Source organism: Chaetodon auriga, chromosome 5 (assembly GCF_051107435.1).
Source record: "Chaetodon auriga isolate fChaAug3 chromosome 5, fChaAug3.hap1, whole genome shotgun sequence".
Classification (NCBI taxonomy): Eukaryota; Metazoa; Chordata; class Actinopteri; order Chaetodontiformes; family Chaetodontidae; genus Chaetodon; species Chaetodon auriga.
In genome coordinates, this window is record NC_135078.1 from 29,298,499 (window position 1) to 29,322,500 (window position 24,002).

The window sequence follows — 24,002 nt, forward strand, 5'->3', positions numbered from 1 at the left end:
TAAGTAATCAATCAGTCATTTATCACTCAAAGTGCTGCTGAAATAAAGACAAGCAGAAGAAGAAATCTACCTCATCCTCCTCCTCCTCCTCCTCCCCCTCTTCTTCTTCTTCTGTGGTTGTCTTGGTGTTTAAATTGCAGTCATAAACCCGTCCGCTGCCGGCATATATGGTTGCCACAGCAACATGGACGCAGCCCAGATCCTTACTGTGGTTGCCATGGAAACAAGTATCTCCATCCCTGATTTCCCATCCCCTCTGCTCTCACATATACACACACACACACACGCACACACGCACACACACACACACACACACACACACACACACACACACACAATGATGTCATATCACAGGTCCATTTTGACACGTTTACAGAGTTATAGCTTTTCTGTATTAGCTTCTGTCAGTTAGCTTTTCTGTATTAGCTTCTGTCAGTTACCTTTTCATTATTAGCTTCTGTCAGTTACCTTTTCATTATTAGCTTCTGTCAGTTAGCTTTTCTGTATTAGCTTCTGTCAGCTAGCTTTTCTGTATTAGCTTCTGTCAGCTAGCTTTTCTTTATTAGCTTCTGTCAGCTAGCTTTTCTTTATTAGCTTCTGTCAGCTAGCTTTTCTTTATTAGCTTGTGTTATATAGTGCCACATTCACTCAGCCTCTTACCTGCTGCCAGTGTCGTCTCACCTTCTCATCTGCTCTGCCAGTGGTTTTCTCACTCAGCCACATCTACCTGCCCCCTCACCTGATCACACACCTGAAGTTCATTGCAATCAGCCTAGCACTTAAGCGGCTCTCCAACACAATCAGTGCCGGATTGTTCTTCGCAGCATATCAGGCCCTCATTACCAGACCTGCCTGCCTTTGACTTCCCTGATCGCCTGCTTCCAGGTAAATAGCCTTCAGTGTTTGACTCTGTCTGTCGTCCTGTATTTCCTGGATCTAATCCTGCCAGTTACTGTTGACTGTTTGGTCCAACAAACAATTCCTGATCCTCAGCGTTGATCAGGACAGAACATTCTTGTGTCTGAGACTCTGTATGACATCTGTGTTCTGGTGGAACTGCATTTGGGTTCTTAACATCCCCGTTACAATATAGCTTTTGTTTATTAGCTCCTAACGGTTAGCTTCTTTCTGTTAGTTTCTGTCTGGTAGCTTTTGTTTATTAGCTTGTATCTGTCAGCTTTTATTTGTTAGCTTCCATCTGTTAGCTTCTGTTTGTAAGCTTTTGTTTATTAGCTTCTATCTGTCAGCTTTTATTTGTTAGCTTCTATCTTAGCTTCTGTTTGTTAGCTTTTGTTTATGAGCTTCTGTCTGTTAGCTTTGTTTATTAGCTTCTATCTGTTAGCTCATCTTTCAGTGGAAGCCACATGCTGACATCACTGTCTCATCCATGTCATCTAATTTGAGCTGTGGACATGCAGGAAGTAGGACACGTTTGATCTCGCTGATTTATTTCTCTGGTGTTCATGAGGAGAGGGTTTCCTTCAGCTTCCAGGCCAGTGAGTCAACACACACACACACACACACACACACACACACACACACTCTCAGTGACACTGCCCCCCAGGGACTCAGCGGGCCACAAAGGCATCCCAGCATGCATATCTCTGTCGGCCTTACAACACACTCAGCTGGAAACAAAAAGAGTGTCATTGCATGTGTGTGTGTGTGTGTGTGTGTGTGTGTGTGTGAGAGAGAGAGAGAGCTGGTTGCACAGTCAGTGTCAGACAGCATCACAGTCATTCAGCAGCGTGGAACTTGGTGAGCAGCGACAGTCCTCCGTTCCTCCGTGAAGAGCTCGAACGTGGACTCTTTGTTTCCTCGTCACGTTCTTCCAGTTGTTCGTCTGAGCGAAGATGTTCAGCTGACGATGAACATGAACCATGAAAACATGGAGAAGTTGAGAAACACCTGTAGATGAGATGTTTCCTCCAACTGCTGCGTTGTAGTGATGCGTCGGTCGTGAACGAAACGGCTCTTAGAGCCGGCTCCTGCCTGGAGCCGGAGTAGGAGCCGCTTTGGGTTTTTTTGGTTTTTTCTCGACTTTTTTTCCATTCAAGCTGCACGTGATTGGTCAACTACATGATGTGTGGTGGCTTCTGTGTGTACGCACTGAGCAGGAGGGGGAGGAGCGGGGGGTACAGACACAGCGCGCACACACACACACACACACACACACACACACACACAGAGCTGCGACAGACAAAATGCTGGAAAGGTGAGAAAATGAGAGGCCGCAGGAAATGCAGTAAAATTTGATATAAACTATGTTTTGCACATTAGTAATTAATTTTACATAAAATTTTACATTATTTTGGTAATAAATAAATTTAAGCAACAAAAAACCTGAAGAGCCACTTGGGAGCCAAAAGAGCCGACTCTTTTATGAGAGCCGAGCCGTGAGAACCGGCGCTCTGAAAAGAGCTGGAATTCCCATCACTACTGCGTTGAAAAAAGTAAGCAAACAGAGTCCCTCCACGTCTCCTGCCACCAAAACAAACATGGACGCCAACTTGAACTGTTTAAACGCAGCATCTTTGTTTGTGAGCGCAGTGGTGGCATGTGATTGGTCAACACAGCAGCAGACGTTGAGCCTGACTCAACTTTTTCTGGACGCTGTGTTTTCTTAACTGGCTGCATTCAGAGGAACAGGGGGACGACACTGATGTGCAGGTGTGCTTGTGTCAAATGGAGGACTCTGATTGGTTGGTTCTTGGTGTAATGAGCAAAGTACTCTCTCTAAGCTCTGACTGTCCCTGTGCTCTCTGTGTGTGTGTGTGTGTCTTTTTAATTATGCTAAGTTGCCGTGTTAAACAGGAAGCCTCAAGTTGTCCATTAACACACACACACACACACACACTCACCGTGGGAGGGGTTAAAGTCAGAGGCTCATGAATTAAAGATGGCGTCGACCTCTTACAGTCAGATGTGTCGTGATCATATTTATGAAACAATTTGAACCTTCAGCACATCCTTTTTTCACGTTTGAGATCTTCAGATCACTTTCTGGAACAGTCTGTTATCCTCGGTGTCCTCAGCAGTCGGTCAGTGGCGGAGTCCGCCGCCTCCAGATGAAGCACTGAGCTCTGCAGCCTTTAATCCAGTCACTGTCTGAGCGGATCTGACAGCACTCAGAGTTTCCAGCCGGCCCATAATTATCGTGTTTAAGCCTTTTATGACATGTAATCAATAATTCCAACAACTTCACTCTGTGTGTGTGTGTGTGTGTGTGTGTGTGTGTGTGTGAAATGGTTTAGAGCTGATCTGGAACCAGCCTGATTTCATTCATGGTATGTTAATGATGTATGAATGAAACTGACCCTGGACCAGCCTCCTCTTATCAGTGTTTCCCTCTTTGTACGGTGTGGACGAGCAGCTGATGTCTGCCTGAAGGAAAATGATTTTGAAACAACCAAACGTGAAGTTAAAGCTGTCAGATCTGGAGGAGAAGTGTTGAAGTTGGAAACGCTGCAGCTCATGTCTGCTGGGTGAATCGAGGAAACCCTGGAAATAAGTTTGAGAGCTCAGCGGTGAAGACAGGACACACTGACCGAGCTCACAGCTTCCATTCACAGAATATTTCATTTATTCTCAAACATTAAAGTTTGAGCCTCAAACTGCAAAACAGAAAACAAATTTATTCAAAGAGCAAAGTTCAGTTTAAGCAGCCTGATAAAAGAGAACGATGATGATGATGATGATGATGATCACAATTTACAGTCAGGTTTGTGACTGTAACTACGTTCTGATCATGTCTTCGGCTCTGCTGATTGGCTGCTCAGTAGCTGAACGCTGGATGTCCTGAGCTCTGCTGCCCTCTGCTGGACGAGCACATTTACATATTTCAAGCTGATCTGAGATCAGATTCATCAAATCATATCAAGAACTAATTTCTTCTCAAATCAAACGATGTCATTTGCTCTAAACACATAAATAGATTGCGACAGCGTCCGTGGTGCGTTTAAGGACGCTCTGACATCTGACGACACTGGGCTGAAGAGCAAACACGGCGCAGTGAAGAAGGAAAGGAAGCGACGTGTTTTCTGACAGACTTTGTCAGCAAAGAGACGAAGGACGTGGGCGGAGACTCGGGAAGCATTGATCACTAATATCAAAGCGGACTCATTGATCTGAACGGTTAATGCTTGCGGACGAGTCTGCTTCCTGTCTACATCATCTTCACCATCACGTTGTTGTACGGTGAATCCTGCTGCTCCTCCCTCTCCTCCTCCTCCTTCTCCTGTGGCTCCTCCTCTACGGCTTCTTCTTCATTGGTGCTCTGAAACACCCTCTGGGGTCGTTTGGGCACGGCGTAGTCGTCCACCCGTGGGTTGTACGGGTACTCGTGACCTTTGGGGTCAGCAGCTGTACCCATAATCCTCCAGGCGTCCCCTCTCATCTCCTCGGGGTCATCGTACAGGGACGGGGGAGGCTTCTGAGCGGCGGCGCAGCCTTCGGGCTCGTCGTAGATGTGTTCCACCTTCCCGTAAGTCGGCCCGGCCGCGTCGACGTCGCTCGGGAAGATGTTCCTGATCTTCATCTCGTCGATGCTGTCATAGAGCGGGTCGGCGCCACAGTCAGCTCTGTGGGTCTGATGGGAGCTCAGGATGCTGGTCATGACGTTCATGGCGATGGTGTCGAAGGGGAGCGAGTACTCTGGATCCTGGGGGATGAGGGGGGGGGTGCAGGGGGGAGCCCCGCCGCCACTGCCGCCGCCTCTCTTGGCGGGCGGCAGGGTGATCTGGGAGTACGTCTGGTCCGGGTTAGGGTTGGAGCTCAGTTTGGGGCTGAGGCGGGGGTTGGAGGCGGAGCCGGGGCCCGGGGCCGGGAGGGGGCCCGACTCAGGGCCGGCGTGAGGTAGAGGGCAGCTGGAGATCATCTTGACCTGGTTCTTACGGGGGACAGGGACGCCGCGAGTGTCCAGAGTCAGACTCTTCACGCCGGTCAGCGTTTTGTCGACCGGAGGCTCCAGACGAGACTGAGGACAGAACAGGTGACAGAGACAAACCGATCAGTGATCAATTATTGATCCATCTACTCAGTCATCAGCGACTGTACTGACTGAAACTGTCCAGCAGGAGGAGCTCACAGCTCAGTCTGACCTTACTCTGCATTTTCCTTCTTGTCTTCATGTCCAGACTCAAACCAGCGCTAACTGCTAACCGCTAACAGTCCAGTGTATCACAGCTGGTTGATCTCCATTAAAACACATCAGTGTTCCTTCATCACACTCAACTCAACTCCACTCAACTTTATTTATATAGCACTTTAAAAACAGCCACAGCTGAAACAAAGTGCTGTACATAAATAGACAAAACAATAAAATAAGTAAAATAAAACAGAAATAAACACTAAAATGAATGTTTTATTGTTTTTAAAACAATCAAAAACAATAAAACAATAAATAAAAGCAAGCCATAAAACACTAAAACAAGGCAGAGTCTTCTGTGGGGTTGAAAGCCAAGGAATAAAAGTGGGTTTTAAGACGAGTTTTAACAGTGGACGGTGATGGGGCTAATCTGTCTAATGAGCAACGGAAGCTCATTCCATAATGTAGGAGCCTCCACAGAGAAGGCTCTGTCCCCTCTGAGCTTTCTCTTTGACCTCGGTACCTCCAGGAGCAGTAGATCAGCTGACCTGAGGCACCGAGCAGGAGCACAGGGGTGAAGGAGCTCAGAGAGGTAGGGCGGGCGAGACCATGTAAGGACTTAAAAACAAATAAAAGAATCTTAAAATGGACCCTGAAGTGCACAGGCAGCCAGTGGAGGGAGGCCAGGATGGGCGTGACGTGCTCCCTCTTACGCACCCCAGTTAAGAGGCGAGCGGCTGCGTTTTGCACCAGCTGGAGGCGCGAGGGAGGACTGGCTGACTGCAAAATAAAGTGCATTACAGTAATCCAGCCGAGATGTGATGAAGGCATGGATTACTGTTTCAAAGTGCTGTTGTGCAAGAAAAAGCTTCACCGTTGCCAGCTGCCTAATCTGGAAAAAGCTGGATGTCACTACAGCACTAATTTGCCGATCCAATCTAAAATCACTGTCCATCTTAAAACCAAGGTTTGAAACTGTCGGCTTAACATAGCCTGCCAAAGGGCCCGAGTCAACGGGGGGGTTCACAAGGGCCACTGGGGCCAAACACCATCACTTCTGTTTTTTTCTCATTGAAATTTAAGAAGTTCAAGGCCATCCAGGCTTTGATGTCTTCAAGACATGACAGAAGTGGTGTGAGGGAGAAGGCGTTTTCTTTTTCAGTGGCACATATATCTGACTGTCATCAGCATAACAATGAAACGAGACGCCATGCTTTCTGAGGATGGAGCCCAGAGGGAGTAAGTACAGAGAGAAGAGCAGGGGCCCTAAAATCGACCCCTGTGGAACCCCATACAGCAGTGGAGCAGAGCTGGAAGGCTTACACTCATACTCCTGTCAGCCAGATAAGAGTTAAACCACTCCGGTGCAGTACCACAGATGCCCACTAGGTGATGTAGCCGAGCCACCGGGGTGTTGTGGTCCACAGTGTCGAAAGCTGCCATTAGGTCCAACAGAACCAGAATTACCAGGTCACCAGAGTCATTAGCCGAAGGATATGATTAAAAACTCTTAATAAAGCCGACTCGGTACTATGCAGGGTTTTAAAACCGGACTGAAAGACCTCCAGGACACCCTGCTCCTCCAGGAAGGGTTTTAACTGAGCATGGACAGCTTTCTCCAAGATTTTAGAAATAAAAGGCAACTTAGAGATGGGCCTAAAGTTGGCCGAGACGCAGCGATCAAGGCCAGGTTTTTTAAGTAGGGGCTGCACCACTGCATGTTTACGAACACACACGCTGTCGTATTCGGACTCAGTCGTGCACACACACACACACACACACACGCACACATAAACATCATAATGTCCACCTGAAGCATGATGACGTGATGAACAGTGTGTTGTGTGTGTTTCCTACCAGCAGGGGGCGATGTTGTTGTTGTTGTTGTTGTTGTTGTTGATGTTGATGTGCGGCGGTGGAGCTCTCCTTGTCCTTGACAGGAATCATCTGGCTTGGCGTTTCGGTCACCATGCTGTACACGTCGTCCGCCGCCTGCGGACAGAAAACGGTCAGCGGCTGATTCTCGGCGCCATCGACAGCCGACTGAAGCCGATGAAGCAGGAATAAATAACAGAAAGAAATGCTGAAGTCTAACAGTTTGACGTTTTCGGATGTTTTTCCTGTGGATTTATGGGAAATGAAGTTCGGCCTTTCTTCTCTTGTCAATGTTTAGATTTCAGATTTATTGTTCCAGAATTTAAAGATGGAGGATTTTAGTTGAAGGAAAACTCCAAATCACGTCTGAGCTTTGTCTCTTTAGGTGTTATGTCTCTGTTCTCTGACAGCCCTGATAGATTTGAAGGATTCAGACTTTATTTTGAAACTTCTGGCTGTGTCCTAAAAGTCATGACTTTACTGTGAAGCTCTGCCGTGGAGCTGACCTGAGCAGCGGGGGGTTGTGGGATGTGGCTGCGTGGCTGAGGCAGTGGTGGCATCCTGTTCTGGACCAGAGGCAGGGGCGGCAGGTTCAGGTCCTGGGGCGTCTCTGGACTCGCCTGGCCCCCCCCAGAGGTCTGCCGGTGGGGGAGGGAGATCCGCTGCAGGTTGATGGCGGCTTCCACGGCCTGAAACAGGAAGTTCCCCTGTTTGGTGTCAAACTCAAAGCTGCCCTCGCCGGAGTCACACCTCCGCCCGGCCTCGAAGGAGAAGGTGGACTGAAAGAGAGGACGACCATCAGAGTCACGTGGACGCTGTGGACCAAACAGGTAACCATGGCGACTGTCCACAACAGGACGACAAATGCAGAAAAAAGATTTCAGCGATGGATGACTGTGTGTGCGTGTGTGTGTGTCACCTTGTCTCGTCCAAAGCGCCGCAGGTACCTGTACGGCCAGGTGAACAAAATGTCTCCCGTCTTATCAATCAGGTGAAGAGCGTCCACGTCCGCTCGCAGGACGCCGTCTCCTTTCAGTCTGCAGCGATCAGACGCCTCCGTCCTCCTAACACACACCCTGAAGTCACGCACTGACACGCACACACACACACACACACACACACACACACACACACACGTCATCTGCTGCTGGTCGATCCACAGAAACACTAAGAATTGATAAAGTTTCCTTCTTTCAGCTTCTTCATGGCGACAATTCTCTGCTTTTCTCTGTGAAATGAATCAAAGTGAATCTTTTATTCTTTCTTAAGTGTTGTTTCTTCCTAAGTGATTTTTCATTTGAGAGCATCGCCCTGCAGGCTAGTGGCTCGCTGCTGGTTAGCTGACGTCATCTCCGGTTCATCGATCTCGAGAAATTTGATCAACAACTCTTCTGATGATCGATGAATCCTGACTTTAGTCTTTCGATGGTTTCAGCTTCTCACTTTCTTTGTCTTTGATTTCAGTAAACTCAAAGTCTTTGTGTGCGGCTAAGCGCTAACGTGCTAGCCAGCCAGCAGTGAGGACGCACACAGCCACTCGTCACGTGTTAGACGTCTCGTTTACGGAGGGAAACGCAGGCTGTGAACGCGTCACGACACAGGAGGAGGATGACAGATCAACATGTGATCTGACGTTAAACTAAGTGACGGCAGCAGCTCTCAGATGTGTGACAGAGGAAACCGCACACACACACACACACACACACACACACACACATACACAGGTGTGTGTGCTGCAGGTGTTTGAGGATGTGGGGAAACAGTAGCAGCTTCAGGAGCTTCACGGTGACCTCGATGAAACACACGCTTCATGTCTGACTTCATGCTTTTGTCTGTTTTCTCATATTTTTCTTCATGCTTTGATCAGATTTTTGTCTTTTAACAGAAAAGCAGTTTAACATCAGCTGTGATAAAAATCAGGTGAGATCAATGAAAAGCGTCGACCTCTGAGTCTTAAAGCCGTCCGTGGACAGATTTCTGAGGGTTTCTGAATGTGGTTGAACTGTGAGGACTCGGCCTGCAGGACGTCCACCGCGCTCTATCCAACCGTCAGCCTTTGTACACACAGTCCATCGTTAGAAGGCGGCGTTCTGGTTGACCTCATTTCATCACAGTCACCAGCAACTAAATATGAAGTCAAATCAGAGCAGCAGCTCACGTAAGAACCAGCAGAGGAGGAATTTAAACAAGAGACTCGACCGACTGCAGAAAGCATCAAACCGCAGAGAGTTCAGTGCTAAACGGCGACCACGTTCGCTTTAACTTCCTGTAGAGAAACAGGAAGTTTGTCCCGTCAAGATAAAAGCTGGTCGTCCTGCAGCCGCTGGTCACTGCAGCACTGCAACACCCTGCGACACCACACACATACACACAAACGCACAAGTTTCCACTACACAACAACACACTGACAGCTCGACCACAGAAGGAGTGTGAGTACAAATACATGACGTCAGTAAAAGTATCACAAGCACAGTGAAAAATCCTTCATGAGTCGTAGAAGTTAACTGAGCTGCAGATACGAGCTTTCCACTGGATCGTCCTCAGAGTGACTCAGGTTTCACATTCGTGCAAATATCAGCCGGCAGCAGCTCAAGGTCGAGACCAGGTGATCAGCCGGTGATCAGCTGACGAACAGCCGGTGATCAGCTGATGAACAGCCTGTGAACAGGCTGTGAACAGCCGGTGATCAGCTGATGATCAGCAGGTGATCAGCCGGTGAGCAGCTGACGAACAGCCGGCGATCAGCTGACAAACAACCGGTGATCAACTGATGAACAGCCTGTGAACACCTGGTGATCAGTTGATGAACAGCCGCTGATCAGCTGACGAACAGCCGGTGATCAGCCGGTGATCAGCCGGTGATCAGCTCATGAACAGCCGGTGAACAGCCGGTGATCAGCCGGTGATCAGCTGGTGATCAGTCAAATGATTGTTTGAGTTTCTCACAAAGTTTCTCCACATCAGTCTCTGGACTCTCAGAGTTCTACAAACAATCCATGAACCAGTTTTCAGCTGCTTCTGTCTGAGGAACCTGAGTCTGAGTCATGTGACAAACCCTCAGATTGATCTGCTGATCCTTTGAAGGGGCCGACCACTCAGTGACAAGCTGACAGTATATGAAGTATTTAAGGTACCTCCACCTGCAGCAGCTCCAACCCCAACATGCTGCTCTGACACTGAAGCTTCAGTATGAACAAACTGATGAAGTCACAGAGAATCAGAGGTCAGACACTGTACTTTTACTGCATGACGCTGACTGTACTGCTGTACTTTTACTGCATGACGCTGATTGTACTGCTGTACTTTTACTGCATGACGCTGACTGTACTGCTGTACTTTTACTTAATTAAGATGTGGAGTATTTTTACTTCAGTAAATGATGAGTACTTTTTCCACCTCTGAGAACGTTAATGAACACAGTGTCACAATAACACGTTACACTAACTCTGTGTGTGTGTGTGTGTGTGTGTGTGTGTGTGTGTGTTGCAAAGACTGATGCTTCTTTTCGGCTGCATGCTGCTAAATTTAGCCGTGAAGGGAAAAGTGTGAGGTAAGACGTAGGAAGTGAGGTTTGGTTGAGGTGTGACAGGAAGTCATGACTGCAGTGAAAACTGCTGCAGAAACACGACGAAACATGAGATCTTCAAAACCTTCAAAACCTTCAAAACCTTCAAAACCTTCAAAACCTTCAAAACCTTCAAAATCTTTCAAGACTTTTATCTTCGGCCGTTCTTCATGTCTGCATGGCCAAATATCAGGAAGTTCATTCATAAAGAATTTTTAAATGTTTCTGAACTGTAATGAAGGGACTGTGGGACAGGGAGACAGACAGGGGGACAGACAGGGAGACAGATAGGGGGACAGACAGGGAGACAGACAGGGGGACAGACATGTGTACCTGTCTCTCTGCCGCTGTACAGGGAGTTGTCCTCCATTCCTTCCTCTTGGTCCACTCTGTTTCCTCTCTGCAGGCTGCGTCTCTTCACACTTTGCTCCGTCCAGCTCATCTACACACAAACACACAGGATTCAACAGTCACCTCCATCACCTCCAAAACCTCCATCATCTCCATCACCTCCATCACCTCCATCACCTCCAACACCTCCAACACCTCCATCATCTCCATCACCTTCATCATCTCCAACACCTCCAACACCTCCATCACCTCCATCACCTCCAAAACCTCCATCATCTCCATCACCTCCATCACCTCCAACACCTCCATCACCTCCAACACCTCCATCATCTCCAACACCTCCAACACCTCCATCACCTCCATCACCTCCAAAACCTCCATCATCTCCAAAACCTCCATCATCTCCAAAACCTCCATCACCTCCAACACCTCCAACACCCCCAACACCTCCATCACCTCCAACACCTCCAACACCTCCATCACCTCCAAAACCTCCATCATCTCCATCACCTCCATCACCTCCATCACCTCCAACACCTCCATCATCTCCATCACCTCCATCACCTCCAACACCTCCATCACCTCCAACACCTCCATCACCTCCATCACCTCCAACACCTCCATCACCTCCATCACCTTCAACACCTCCATCACCTCCATCACCTCCAACACCTCCATCACCTCCAACACCTCCATCACCTCCATCATCTCCAACACCTCCATCACCTCCAACACCTCCATCATCTCCAACACCTCCATCACCTCCAACACCTCCATCACCTTCAACACCTCCATCACCTCCATCACCTCCATCACCTCCAACACCTCCAACACCCCCAACACCTCCATCACCTCCAACACCTCCAACACCTCCATCACCTCCAACACCTCCATCACCTCCAAAACCTCCATCATCTCCATCACCTCCATCACCTCCAACACCTCCATCATCTCCATCACCTCCATCACCTCCAACACCTCCATCACCTCCAACACCTCCATCACCTCCATCACCTCCAACACCTCCATCACCTCCATCACCTTCAACACCTCCATCACCTCCATCACCTCCAACACCTCCATCACCTCCAACACCTCCATCACCTCCATCATCTCCAACACCTCCATCACCTCCAACACCTCCATCATCTCCAACACCTCCATCACCTCCAACACCTCCATCACCTTCAACACCTCCATCACCTCCATCACCTCCATCACCTCCAACACCTCCATCACCTCCATCTCCATTCATACTGGACTCTGCAGTTTGACTTCAGTGTAAAAACACATTAAATCATGAATATGAAGCAGTTCAACACTTCCTGTGAAGGTCTTCTTCTTCTTCTTCTTCACTCAGATGTTACAGGTGATGTGTCAGACAGAAGCTGCCGTCTGATTGGCTGTTTGTCTTTCCTGTCACACAGAGGAAGTGAGCTGTGACTCAGGAGTGTCGCTCTCTGTCGTCACCCTGCTGTTTATAACCACACCAACAGTTTTTAGCTTGAACGCAGTCAGAAACTCCATCTGTTTGTTCTCCTCGACTGTCGCTTTGTTTTAAATTTGTCCTCAACACGTTAACGTGCTTTTATTCTGAACACATCCTGTTTGAAACACTTGCGGAAGCTCCAGCTTGATCATGAAGCAAAGTGATCTGACGGAGTGAGGGACACATTTCCATGAAGACCAACTTTATTTATTTAACCTCGGGGAGAGTTTCCTCTTCAGTCAGCTCAAACATGACTTCTTTCCTTTTCATGGTCAGCTGACGGACGTCGTCCATTCAAACAGGTCGACTTCCTGAACTCCTTATTTCCACCTTAAATGTGTTTGTTTCATCCTTAAACTCAGTTTGTCTGATGTTAAAAGCTGAAGACGTCATTTGACGCCGTTTCTATTCATCACAGTGAGAACAAAGACAGAACTTAGGTGACATAAAGACAGAAAAACCAATTAAACAATTTAATAAAGAAAAGTAAATGAAATGCGTCCACTGACATGTCCTCAGTCTGAAACCTGTGCTCTCACTGGACGCTGTCCCCAGCATGTGTGGACAGCTCTAATGAGGTGCAGGCTTGTCTTTGATGAACTGTCCTGACAGAGACAGGAGAGCTGTGCTGCATTCAGGGTCACTCTGAAAACGCTGCTCATGGCAGTAACAGTCACAGTTTGTGGTATTGTCACCATCAGTACGTGTCACCACGGTGTACTTTAGAGTAAAGCAGTAGAAAAACTTCAGACCTGTGACACCTCCAGTAACCACCACATCGCCATGTGATCAGAGTGGGGACTCAGCGGCCCTGAGGTCAACCTCTGACATACCTGTTACCTGTGTAACAACGCCACCATTTGACCTGATGACTGTTGTGTGATGTCAGGTGGCCTTTTAGCGAGCTGCGTGTCGACCAGCGGCGACTGAACGTAGTCTGGATTCTGCTGCAGGTCAGCAGGTGAACCTGAATTCTTTCTGGTTCAGCTTAAAAACATCAGTCGGAAACACGAGCACTGAATTCAACGCCGCCTCCATTTTACCATCACAGACCAACAACACCTGAACAGTCTCAGACAGCAGGTGAAAAGTTTGTCGTGTGATCATCGGTGGTTTCAGGGTTTGTGTCGTGTTTTTACTTATTTCATGTGAAGACGAAGCCGGAAAATCCGTTTAACAATAAACACACAAGTCAGCTGGTGTCAAACCGTCCAATCAAGAGGTCACAACCATCTGAACAGGAAGTCACTGCAGCGTCTCAAGCGAGCAGAACTTCCCCAAAGGACAGTTTTAGAAGCTAAACGCTAAAACTTTGTAAATGTGAGTGTTTGTACTGTTTCTGTGTGCGTGTGTGCGTGTGTGTGTGTGTGTGTGTGTGTGTGTGTGTGTGTGTGTGTGCATGTGTGTGTGCGTGTGTGTGTGCGTGTATGTGCATGAGCATGTGTGTGTGTGTGTGTATGTGCATGAGCAAGTGTGTGTGTGTGTGTGTGTGTGTGTGTGTGTGTGTGTGTGCATGAGCATGTGTATGTGTGTGTGTGTGTGTGCGTGTGTGTGTGTGTGTGTGTGTGTGTGTGTGTGTGTGTGTGCATGAGCATGTGTATGTGTGTGTGCGTGTGTGTGTGTGTATGTGTGAACACATGTGTGTGTGTGTGTGCGTGTGTGTGTGTGTATGTGTGAGCACATGTGTATGTGTGTGTGCGTGTGTGTGTGTGTGTATGTGTGAGCACATGTGTGTGTGTGTGTGTGTGTGTGTGTGTGTGTGTGTGTGTGTGTACCCACAGGGAAGGCGATCTCACACAGTTTGTGTGTCCAGTCTTCCAGCTGTTGTCTGTCTCCAGCGAACACATAGATCTTCTCTGTGGTCTCGATCAGGAAGGGTCCCGTGTCTCTTGGACAGCTGTCCATCTCCACCTCGGACACCCGGATACAATCCGCCAGACGGATCACCTAGGAGACACACGGAGAGAGTAGAGTAGAGTAGAATAGAAAAGAGCTGAGGAGGGTAGAGCAGGGTAGAGTAGAGTACAGTAGAGTACAGTAGAGTAGAGTAGAGTAGAGTAGAGTAGAGTGTAGTGTGGTGTACCTTCTTGTGCTCTTGCTGCTTGCGTAGACTTCGGTCGCTCTTCTCCACACTTCCTCCATCTTTGCACTCAAAGAACTCCAGTCTGGAGATGGAGCAGGAACTCTCTCTGTACAGGACGCACCACACACGCTTCCACTTCTACACACAGAGACACATGCAGGACAGGTTCCATTAGTCTGCAGGTGATCACCACTCAGCACAGGTGTTACAGGTGAGCACCTGAGCCGTGAGTAACAACCACTGATGCTGCTAATTACACTGTAAGCGTTACTCTTGGATTGGTCACCAAACAGGACAGGAAGAGGCAACAACAGACGACCAGGACAACAGACAAAACCATCAACGTCCAGGACTGAAGTCCAAAAACTGCAGTTCATCAAACAGCCAGAGAGAGTGAATCCCCATCGACCCCCAGATTACCAGTCCAACTACAGCAGAAAGACACGTCCAAAACATTGTTCCTGTTATTATTCCTCTTCCTGTCATTGTTATTATTCCTCTTCCTGTTCCTGTCATTATTATTATTCCACTTCCTGTTCCTGTCATTGTTATTATTCCTGTTCCTGTCATTGTTATTATTCCTCTTCCTGTCATTGTTATTATTCCTCTTCCTGTTCCTGTCATTGTAACTATTCCTGTTCCTGTTCCTGTCATTGTAATTATTCCTCTTCCTGTTCCCGTCATTATTATTATTCCTCTTCCTGTCATTGTTATTATTCCTGTTCCTGTCATTGTTATTATTCCGCTTCCTGTCATTGTTATCATTCCTGTTCCTGTCATTGTTATTATTCCGCTTCCTGTCATTGTTATCATTCCTGTTCCTCTTCCTGTCATTGTCACTGTTTCTGTTCCTGTTGTTGTAAATACTTTCATACTTCTCCTTTTTTACTGCCTTTCCTTGAAGTGGAATAATTAACAGCCATGTTTAGTGATGTGAGTCAAACCTCTGAATCCTGCTGATTTACTGTCACTGCTGTTGTTACTGCTCGTCCATTAATGTTGTACAGACGTCTGTGCTGTGTTAGCGTTAGCATTAGCTCTGCTGTTAGTGCTGTGCTGTGTTCACGCAGGTGTTCGTACCTTTCCAAACCTCTGCTGCTGCAGGTAGAGCATCCCCTGTTTTCTGATGTCCTCCTCCATGACGACACTGGAGGTCCTCCTCCTTTCCTCCCCTTTCCTCACCTCCTTTCTTCACCTCGATGTCTTCCCACTCCTCCTCTGGCGTCTCCTCCTTACCTCCCTTATCTTGCCTTCTTGTATTTCCTCCTTGATTCCCTCGCCTCCTCCCCTCACCCTGCTCTCTGACTTTGTGCTTCCTCTTCTGCTTAAAGTGTCACTCCTCTTTCCTCCTCTTCTTGTTGTCCACTGTCTTCTTTTTTGCTCCTCTTTTTCTGTCCCACCTCCTCCTTTTCCCCTCTGCTTTGTCTTTGCTCCTCTTCACCTCCTTTCTGTTTGCTTTGTTTTTGACTCCTTTTCTTTCTCTTCTTTTCCTAAGCTTGTCCTTTATCTCCTCCTCTGTTCTCCTTTCACCTCCTTTTGTTTTGTCTTCTTTCTCTTCTTCTTTTATCCCCGTTCACTGGTTGGACCCTCTCGTCTCCCCGGGCTGTGGTTCACCTCCTCTTTTCTTTCCTCCCCTCTCTCTCTGTCTGTCTGTGGTGTCAGTGATGCAGAGAGACGTTGAATGTGTCATCTCTGCTTCCTGCCTTCACTCTGTTGCAACATGTAATGCAGAACTAACCGGCCGTGTGAATGTGAACCTCCTCTTTCACTCCTGTTCCTCCCTTCCTCGTCACACTTCAAGGCTTTTGTTCGAGTTCGTCTTCCGTTTTGTTCTGCGGTTACATTTCTCTGTTTTTATTTCTCAGCCTTCTTTCTTCATAGATTCTTAAATATATGCTGGGTCCTCTTTGGTCTCTCGCCCCCCCTGGTGGACACGCTTGAGGTTCTTGTCTGATTTGGTCCATATTTACTCTGTTTCTGATTGACGTGGCTCCTCATGACTCCTCTGAGTCCTGCAGGCTGTTTGGAGTTGAGTTCGATGTCACTCGTCACTCTGGGCTCTGGAATCAATGAGCTTTGAGCTCTGTTCAACACAAATAATGATGAAATGAGCTCACCTGATTCTGCTGCGTCACCAGCGGAGCACATTTCAAACGCATTGACAGAAACCTCAGAGTGTTGTCTTTTAATTACATCTGTTGAAAAGACTAATTACTGTTTGAAAAGCATCTGAAACAAGTGAAATATACACATGTACACAGCACAAGACAGCAAAAGCTTGACCACCAGCAATGTGACCTTTCCTTCACCATCCTAGAATAAGAGACGCTCCTTGTGGTCACTGATCACAGCCAGCAGTGAAAACGTCTTCAGGGCCTTTATTTCACCATAAGTAAAAGAAAATGGAGATACTCAAGCAAAGTACAAGTACTTTAAAATTGTTGTGAAGCACAGTTCCAGAATAAATGTACTTAGTTACTTTCTACCTCAGCAAGAAACAGATGGATGAACTGATCGATTGATTGATTTTGGCTTGAAGGTGCTCAGAAATAAAAAGCACAGAGTATAAAGATCAGCTATAGTACAAATACTGCAGGTGAATAACTGTAATGCAGTCATGACTCTGATCAAGTCCTCCATGTTTAATTACTTCATTAGTGTAATCCATTCTCTCCACACATTCATGAATAATTACAACCGTTCGTAATCATCAGTGATCAAAACCAGCGAAAGGAAGAAAAACTAATGATTAGGAAAGCTTCTCGGCAGGTGGAAGGTCTTTCCATCTTCATCCCTCCATCCTCTTCTTCTTCATCTTACTCCTCTTCCTCCCTCTGGACCGACGGCAGGCTGCTGTAGGTTTTGGTCCAATAGGAGACGTAATCTGATCTCAGGTCATATCTGAAGAGACGACACAATCAAAATGCAATCTGTCTGTCCAGTGAACCATCATCTGTCTTCACCTCATCGTCCACGTGTCCCCAAACACAGAAGAACAGAAGAAACAATGGAGTCGAGACAGCAGAGCTTGACACAGTACAGTGAAGATGAAGCACTACAGAGACAGCAGAGCAGCTGAATCACAGCGGAGTTCAGTACCTGACGGAGGACTTGGTGATCTTGTTGTTGATGGTCAGGTAGGGATGGTGGTGTTTGGTGAAGGCGGGCCAGGGAACTGGGACTCTGCTGTCACCACTACTGGGATCACTGGGCAAGAGAAGAGAGTTTACAACAGAAAGGTCAGGTCAGTTCAAACCATTTCAGACCAGTGGAAACCACTTTAAGCCAGTTTGGACTAGTCTTAACTAAGTTCATATCAGTTCAGACCAGTCTGAACCAGTTTACAAAGAAGGTACAAACACACAACTGGGACATTTTTGAATATTCAGCACACTGTAAACACTTCAGTTCAGACTACTTCAGACCAGTTCAGACTACATACAGAAGACAAACAAAGACATTTCGTAGCTAAGCTGACCAGTCTAGTTTGGATCAGTGGACTAGTAAAGACCAGTAAAGACCAGTGTTTGCAGTGCATGCTGGGACTTTACCCGGTCCTGGCGAAGTTGGTCCAGTATGCGATCATGTCTTTGGACAGGTCTCGGTGTCGGGGAAAGTAGGCCAGCGGGGTGGAGAAGGGTTTACCAAACAGATACTGGAGGTCCTCAGCGTGCTCCGCCTCCACCCAGCGAGGGAATCCTGGGATACGAGTCTTCATGTTGAACAGGTAGGAGAAGGTACGTCCTCCACTGAGGGACAAACATCAGGACACACAGGACAGGTGCACTCCGGTCAGTTTTAAATACGAGCTCTGTCTCATCACACAGATTTCTGGAAGTCAGTCCAGCCTGACACGCTGGACTTGCACCACTTTAAAACAATAAATCTACATTTTCAAAGTTCTACTCCCACGTCCAGAGATCTGCTCTGTCTGCATCCATCACAAACAGGAAACTTCAAGACTTTAAAGCAGCTCACTGGACCATTCAGAGCTGACCTGGAGTTGCTGGCATGGAGCTGGAGGGCGGTCTGAGTAGGAACCAGGAACAGGAAGTCAGTCTCGATGTCAGCCACCGTCTTCTTCACCCCCGCCTGCTCCGGAACTGAACCCCAGTGAGACGTGTAGACGCTGTAGGCTGAGTCGATGGCAGCGTTCCCTTTCTCTTTGGTCAGACCGGCCAGCAGACCCCTCACCTGCTCTCTGAGGAGAAACGTCCAGGTAACACAAACAGAACACCAGTTCTTATCCTGATCACAACAGTTTACCTCTTGATCTGGAAAAATCACAGTCTGAATTGGCTGCCTGGTTACAGGATTCATTCGTTACCTGTGATGAAGAAAGCAGCAGAATCAAGTCAAGAACTCTGGTCTGAGTCCAGGTCCCAGCTCTGAACCAGAACCGGCCTGCATGCTCAGACCTGGCTGGGATCCAGCTTTAGAGATGCTGCTAAGAAAATATGTGTTCTTACCTTTGGGCAGAGCCAGGCTAGCTGTTTCCCCCTGTTTCTTTATGCTAAGCTAAGCTAACCATCTGCTGGCTGTAGCTCCATATTTAGTGTACTGGAACCAGTGGTATTTCAGCCCAGTCAGATGTTGATAGAGTTGGTTTTCAGCTCGGTGAATGTTCTTATTATACACAGCAGCTTATGGTGTGACTCCAGGTGGATTTTGCAAACTGAACTAAGTTTTGTTAATACTCTTGTGTTGCTCATTATGGGACTGAAACCAAACTGTGGGGCATCTCCTGATCCCCTTCAGCACAGTTTCTGTTGTTCCTCTATTGGACCGTAACTACAATCTCAGCTTCATTCACAGTATTAAATATCGGTGTCAATAAATCTTTGAGTTTAGTTTAATCTTTCGGTATGAGCTGTCCTTGGGTCCGGTATCTGGTCCTGTGCTCTCCTGGTCTAGTTTCATAGGAGCTAAAAGTACTCACACAGTTGTGACGTTTTTCATGTTGATAGAAGGAACGTCGACTCCAGCGAAGATGTGTCCGTCCATGCTGTTGACCCCGCCCAGGTAGTCAACCTGAGCTGCATTGTGAAACAGCTGACTGGGCTCATCTGGAATAAAATCCCCATCGATCACTGGAGCAAGTTCAAGAAGATCCATGACCACACCTGCAGGGACGACAGAGAGACTGAGATAGAACGTCCCCCTTTCTGGAGGAGTCCACCAGGGACCAGGTCCAAGAAGTGTTTCAGAGCTCTCTGCTCAGCTTTTAAAAACATTTTCTGCACACTTTACATATGTCTGCTGACCTTCTGGAGGATATTACCCACAGTTCACAGCGCTGTGATGTTAAAAATGACGTCAGAGGATATCTGACATCATCACCATCACACATTAGCATTAGCAGGTGGTTTTAGCAGAGAGACGACGTGACGTTGTCGACAGCGAGCAGCTGCAGAATCTGCTGGTCTTTTCGAAGGAGTGTAAAATGGTGATTTATAGCATTTCATAAACACTTCTTATTAACCAGCAGCCATCAACAAGCTGCTGCCACCAATAAAATCATTACCTCCAACTGCAACATCTGACAAAATCAATATCAATCCAGTTTCATTACGTCCTGACGAGCAAAGACGAGACGAAACGGTTCAGGTGGACGACCGGTCGGTCATCTCAAAGAACTGATTATTTTCCTTTCATCCAATCATTTGTCAGCAGGTGCAAGTACGAATTCTCACTGCCTCCATGCAGCTTTCTCATTGGATGATTTGTCTTCCTGCTCGGTGCGTGTCCACATGTCAGCTTCCAGTCTGACTAATGTGAACAAGATAACCTTAAATGAATGAATAAATCTCGCTGCGTTGAGTGAAGCCATTAGCTGCTGCTGGCCTCTCAAATGATGACGCTTCATCTTCAGCAGCGTGTCAGGTGGGATTAAAGAGGAGAGAAGAGCTGAGGACACATGATGTATCGTCACAGTGAGGATTCTTGTCAAAATGAACTTTTTTGGAAAAGAAAAAACAGTTTTAATCTGAGAATAAAAACTGAGAAAAAACATGTTCTTACAAACTGAACCTGTTTCTATTAAGAATTAAAATCAGTCACATCATCTGAAAAACTGAAGAGAGCGTAAAACTCTGACAGAAAGGTTTCTTCAGGTCTTGCTGATCAGTGTGTCAGCGGCTCACATTTCTCTGTGATAATAAAAGTGCTGCTGTCGACCCTCACTGAGAATCAACAGCTGAGCCTGCAGCTTTACCTGAGAAGACCTGACCGAACCAGCTGAGGACTGGCTGACACCTGACAGGTGGACTTGTTTGTTTTTTGGGGTCTAAATTCTGCCCTCTGCTGGTCCACACCTGGTCAATGCGGCTTTAATCACAATGAGAGCTTTCAGTTTTCAGTGGTTTTGTTGGTTCCGGCTGTTCTGACCTTTTCCCAGAAGAAGCAGCACATCGATTTTTCCGGCCATGGTGAGTCCAACCGGGTCGCTCATCTTCAGACACGTTAACATCTCGTCTTCGTTGCTTCTCCGACAGCCGACTTTCAGGGCGATCTGCAGAAACAAAACAAAAGAGTTTGATGACGACGAGGAGCTGGAAACAAAATCAGTTTGATCCAAAGTCCGATCACGTTCGGTCGGAGCAGCAGCAGCGTTTTGTGGACCTTCTTGGTGAGAGCCATGGGGTTCCTCTGCAGGGCCCAGGGACTGAGGGCCACGCCACACTGTGTGATCGCTCTGCGGAATAACCCTTTACTGTAGGGAGACAGCATCTGAGGGACAGACAGGTAGACAGACAGACAGACAGGTAGACAACCGTCAGCACGGTCAGATTCATTCAGGTGTGTCACCACCTCATTGTTCTCATTTGTATGGAAGTCGAACAACTAAAGGTGATGAAAGGTTAAAAAGGACAACAGCAACAATGCTCAGCGAGTCAGAATCATCTGTGATCATTCTGTTTTTCTTGTTTACACATTCACGACGTAACAAGTCAGGAGTCAGTAAGACAAACTGACTCCAGCAGCTGGAGGGTCCTGGTTCAGTGCCCAGCTGGGGCCCTTCTGTGAGGTGTTTGCATGCTCCCCCCTGCTTGTGAGGGCTTCCTCTGGTTGTCCTCCCACCATCATATTGTCTATCTTAAGTCAAAGAGTTCATAGATGTCCTCAGGGATGACTTGCATGTGTTATATTGCTGTACCTGAAGTCACCTGACCGTTTCACCTCATCTCAATACTCAATACATTCACGGTTATGATTCTGAATGTACTCTATAATGTGCAGTAAACATTCAAACCTTCCTCCCGGTTCAGTGCCAGCAGAAGCTCACTGCTGGGACCCTGTAAGCGGCGACTGGAGGAACCATGCATCTGTTTTCATGGAGACGCCGATACTTAACCCAGTGTTTTAACCTCTGACCTGGAAGCTGACGCTGGCGGCTCCAGCTGACTGGCCAAAGATGGTGATGTTGTCAGGATTTCCTCCGAAAGCCTTGATGTTCCTGTGGACCCAGGAGATGGCAGCATGCTGATCCCACAGACCGTAGTTACCTGACAGGTAAAACAATCACCTATTTACTGTCTCTGATGTCAGCAGAGGAGTTCAATATAAAACTGTCCCTGTTCAAAAACTGATTGTGGATGTTGGTGTAAAGCTAGCCTAAATTTTTAACTCCATCAACTGGGACAGTTAATCCGTCACCAGGGACAATGACTCAGCTACTGGTTTCCAGTATGCTGACCTCAGACTGGGAGGTTGTGACCCTCATCACGCTGCAGACCATCCCAGTGCTCACTGGAGGTCACAGTCTGATGAAACAAGAAGAACCACATTGTCCACAGAAAGCAGCAATATCGCACTGAGGCTACACCTTCCATACCTCAGCTACACCTTCAGATTTCATCCATAAGGTTCACAGAAGCAGAGTTAAGGCACAAAGAACCCTGACCCGGATGAATGAGAACCTTCACGGACACAAACTGCACACTGGGAACATGTTTGACTTTCTACCACTGCAGGCTGACTTCCTCAAAAAGCTCCAGTCTCCAGAATCCACCTGCAGGATCATCATCCACAGTCCCTGATGAACTTCAGCATCAAACCTAAACCACAGAGACTGAGCTGAAAGGGTGTTGGGCTGCCACCTCCTATTAAAGGTTGTCATGAAGGTGGTCGGCCATGTTTGGTTAAGAGCTGCTGCTCCTTTATGGAGAGATGATCTGAGAGCGTCAGGAATCACAGAGTCAATATGGAACTTGTTGGTTGTAGAGCTTTATGAATCCAGAACCAGAACACATGGAACCGGATCCAAAATGGAACCATCCGTAGCCAGGCCACCTCCTACCTCACCCACCTTCTCCACCTCCACACTCATCTCCTCACCAGAGTGGAAAATTCAACAGGAGACATACAGAGATAATGTGGTACCACTGAGCCCAAAAACACTGAAGTAAGAAGTACACAAACACAACAGATATTGAAGTACCTCCACCAGCATAAAACGTTAAAAAATAACGTGAAATACTTGTTAAACCCATTAAAGGGTTGTCAGATGTGTCCTTTAGCGCCTCCTAGAGTTTAGAGCATCAAACTGAAGAAAGAACAGATGAGACATTACAAAAACTCACCAAACAAAACATCATTACAGCACAGTTCAAGCCCTGGACCTGGACCTGGACCTGGACCTGGACCTGGACGTGGGGTGACACTGTCTGCCCCATGATTCTGAGCCTGGATTGTGTTTTGGTTTCAATCACTCGTTAACCCTTTGTCATCAATCAAACGTGTTTATTCTTATTATTACAATATTTTAATTATTATCAATACATCAAACTCCACTGTGTTCGTTCCTGGATCATTGGAAAGAACTTCCCTCAACACAGCGAGTTCTTTAACATTAAGTTCTTAGGTTCCCAGAAAGCTTTGTGGGTTCTTTGAGAGGTTCCTGGGGTGGAAACGGTCTTGGAGTGTGTCAACTGACTCACACTGAGATAAACGACATCTGGTACCCAACAAACTCCACAGTGAGGACAGAGGACGAAGACAAACATGATGACACTTCAATGAAGGTGGATACTGTCAAAACCTCCAACTGGTACCTGAACCACACCTGTGACCCTCACCCTCTGTGACTCCAGCAAACTTTTGTCCAGCTCATAATATCTGAGGCTCATTGAGCAGCTGAGCTAACATGCGCAGTTTATCTGCTAACACACTGATAAGACAGCAAACACACCGCAGCTCTGATCACATGCATGCTGGGAAATGACCAGCGGGCACACAAACACACCGGATCGTCTCAGATCTGACCCCACAAATGGACCCTTTGTGCTGACTTGAACTGCGGGTGAATTTCGACCTGGTGTAGCAGGCGGTAGAGTCTCTACAGGTGGTAATGTGTCAGCTCATCCAGGTGATCACTTACCTGCTTTAGTTTGTGACCAGTTAGAAAACATGTTGTGTTCGGACACTGAACAATCAGTTAGCTGACAGCTCATTAATGGAGGATCAGTGGTGATGGTGCTGGTGTGCTGGTGCAGACCTGGCAGTCGTTCGTCTCCGCTGCTCAGGAAACCCATCACACCGACTCTGTAGTTCA

General features: G+C 47.3%; 2 protein-coding genes across 2 annotated transcripts in view; both read right to left on the reverse strand.

The window, feature by feature from the left end:
- Window positions 1–3,596: 3,596 nt before the first annotated feature.
- On the reverse strand, window positions 3,597–16,352 carry dok2 (docking protein 2). The gene is made up of 8 exons (XM_076731689.1): window positions 15,530–16,352; window positions 14,450–14,587; window positions 14,146–14,313; window positions 10,860–10,968; window positions 7,881–8,050; window positions 7,468–7,740; window positions 6,944–7,078; window positions 3,597–4,975 (listed from the first exon to the last, which is right to left on the reverse strand). The coding sequence occupies exons 1-8, from the start codon at window positions 15,587–15,589 to the stop codon at window positions 4,166–4,168; spliced, it is 1,863 nt and encodes a 620-aa protein (XP_076587804.1). The 5' UTR covers window positions 15,590–16,352; the 3' UTR covers window positions 3,597–4,165.
- A 913-nt stretch (window positions 16,353–17,265) lies between these two features.
- LOC143320303 (bile salt-activated lipase-like) overlaps window positions 17,266–24,002 on the reverse strand; it is a 10,336-nt gene continuing 3,599 nt past the window's right edge. Inside the window, exons 4-12 of the mRNA XM_076729806.1 lie at window positions 23,946–24,002; window positions 21,824–21,954; window positions 21,071–21,178; window positions 20,837–20,960; window positions 19,389–19,572; window positions 18,447–18,650; window positions 18,001–18,198; window positions 17,549–17,656; window positions 17,266–17,350 (exon numbers count right to left, since the gene is read on the reverse strand). The exon at window positions 23,946–24,002 is cut by the window's right edge and continues 141 nt beyond it. Coding sequence (XP_076585921.1) covers window positions 17,266–17,350; window positions 17,549–17,656; window positions 18,001–18,198; window positions 18,447–18,650; window positions 19,389–19,572; window positions 20,837–20,960; window positions 21,071–21,178; window positions 21,824–21,954; window positions 23,946–24,002 — 1,199 coding nt within the window. The remainder of the gene's footprint in view (window positions 17,351–17,548; window positions 17,657–18,000; window positions 18,199–18,446; window positions 18,651–19,388; window positions 19,573–20,836; window positions 20,961–21,070; window positions 21,179–21,823; window positions 21,955–23,945) is intronic.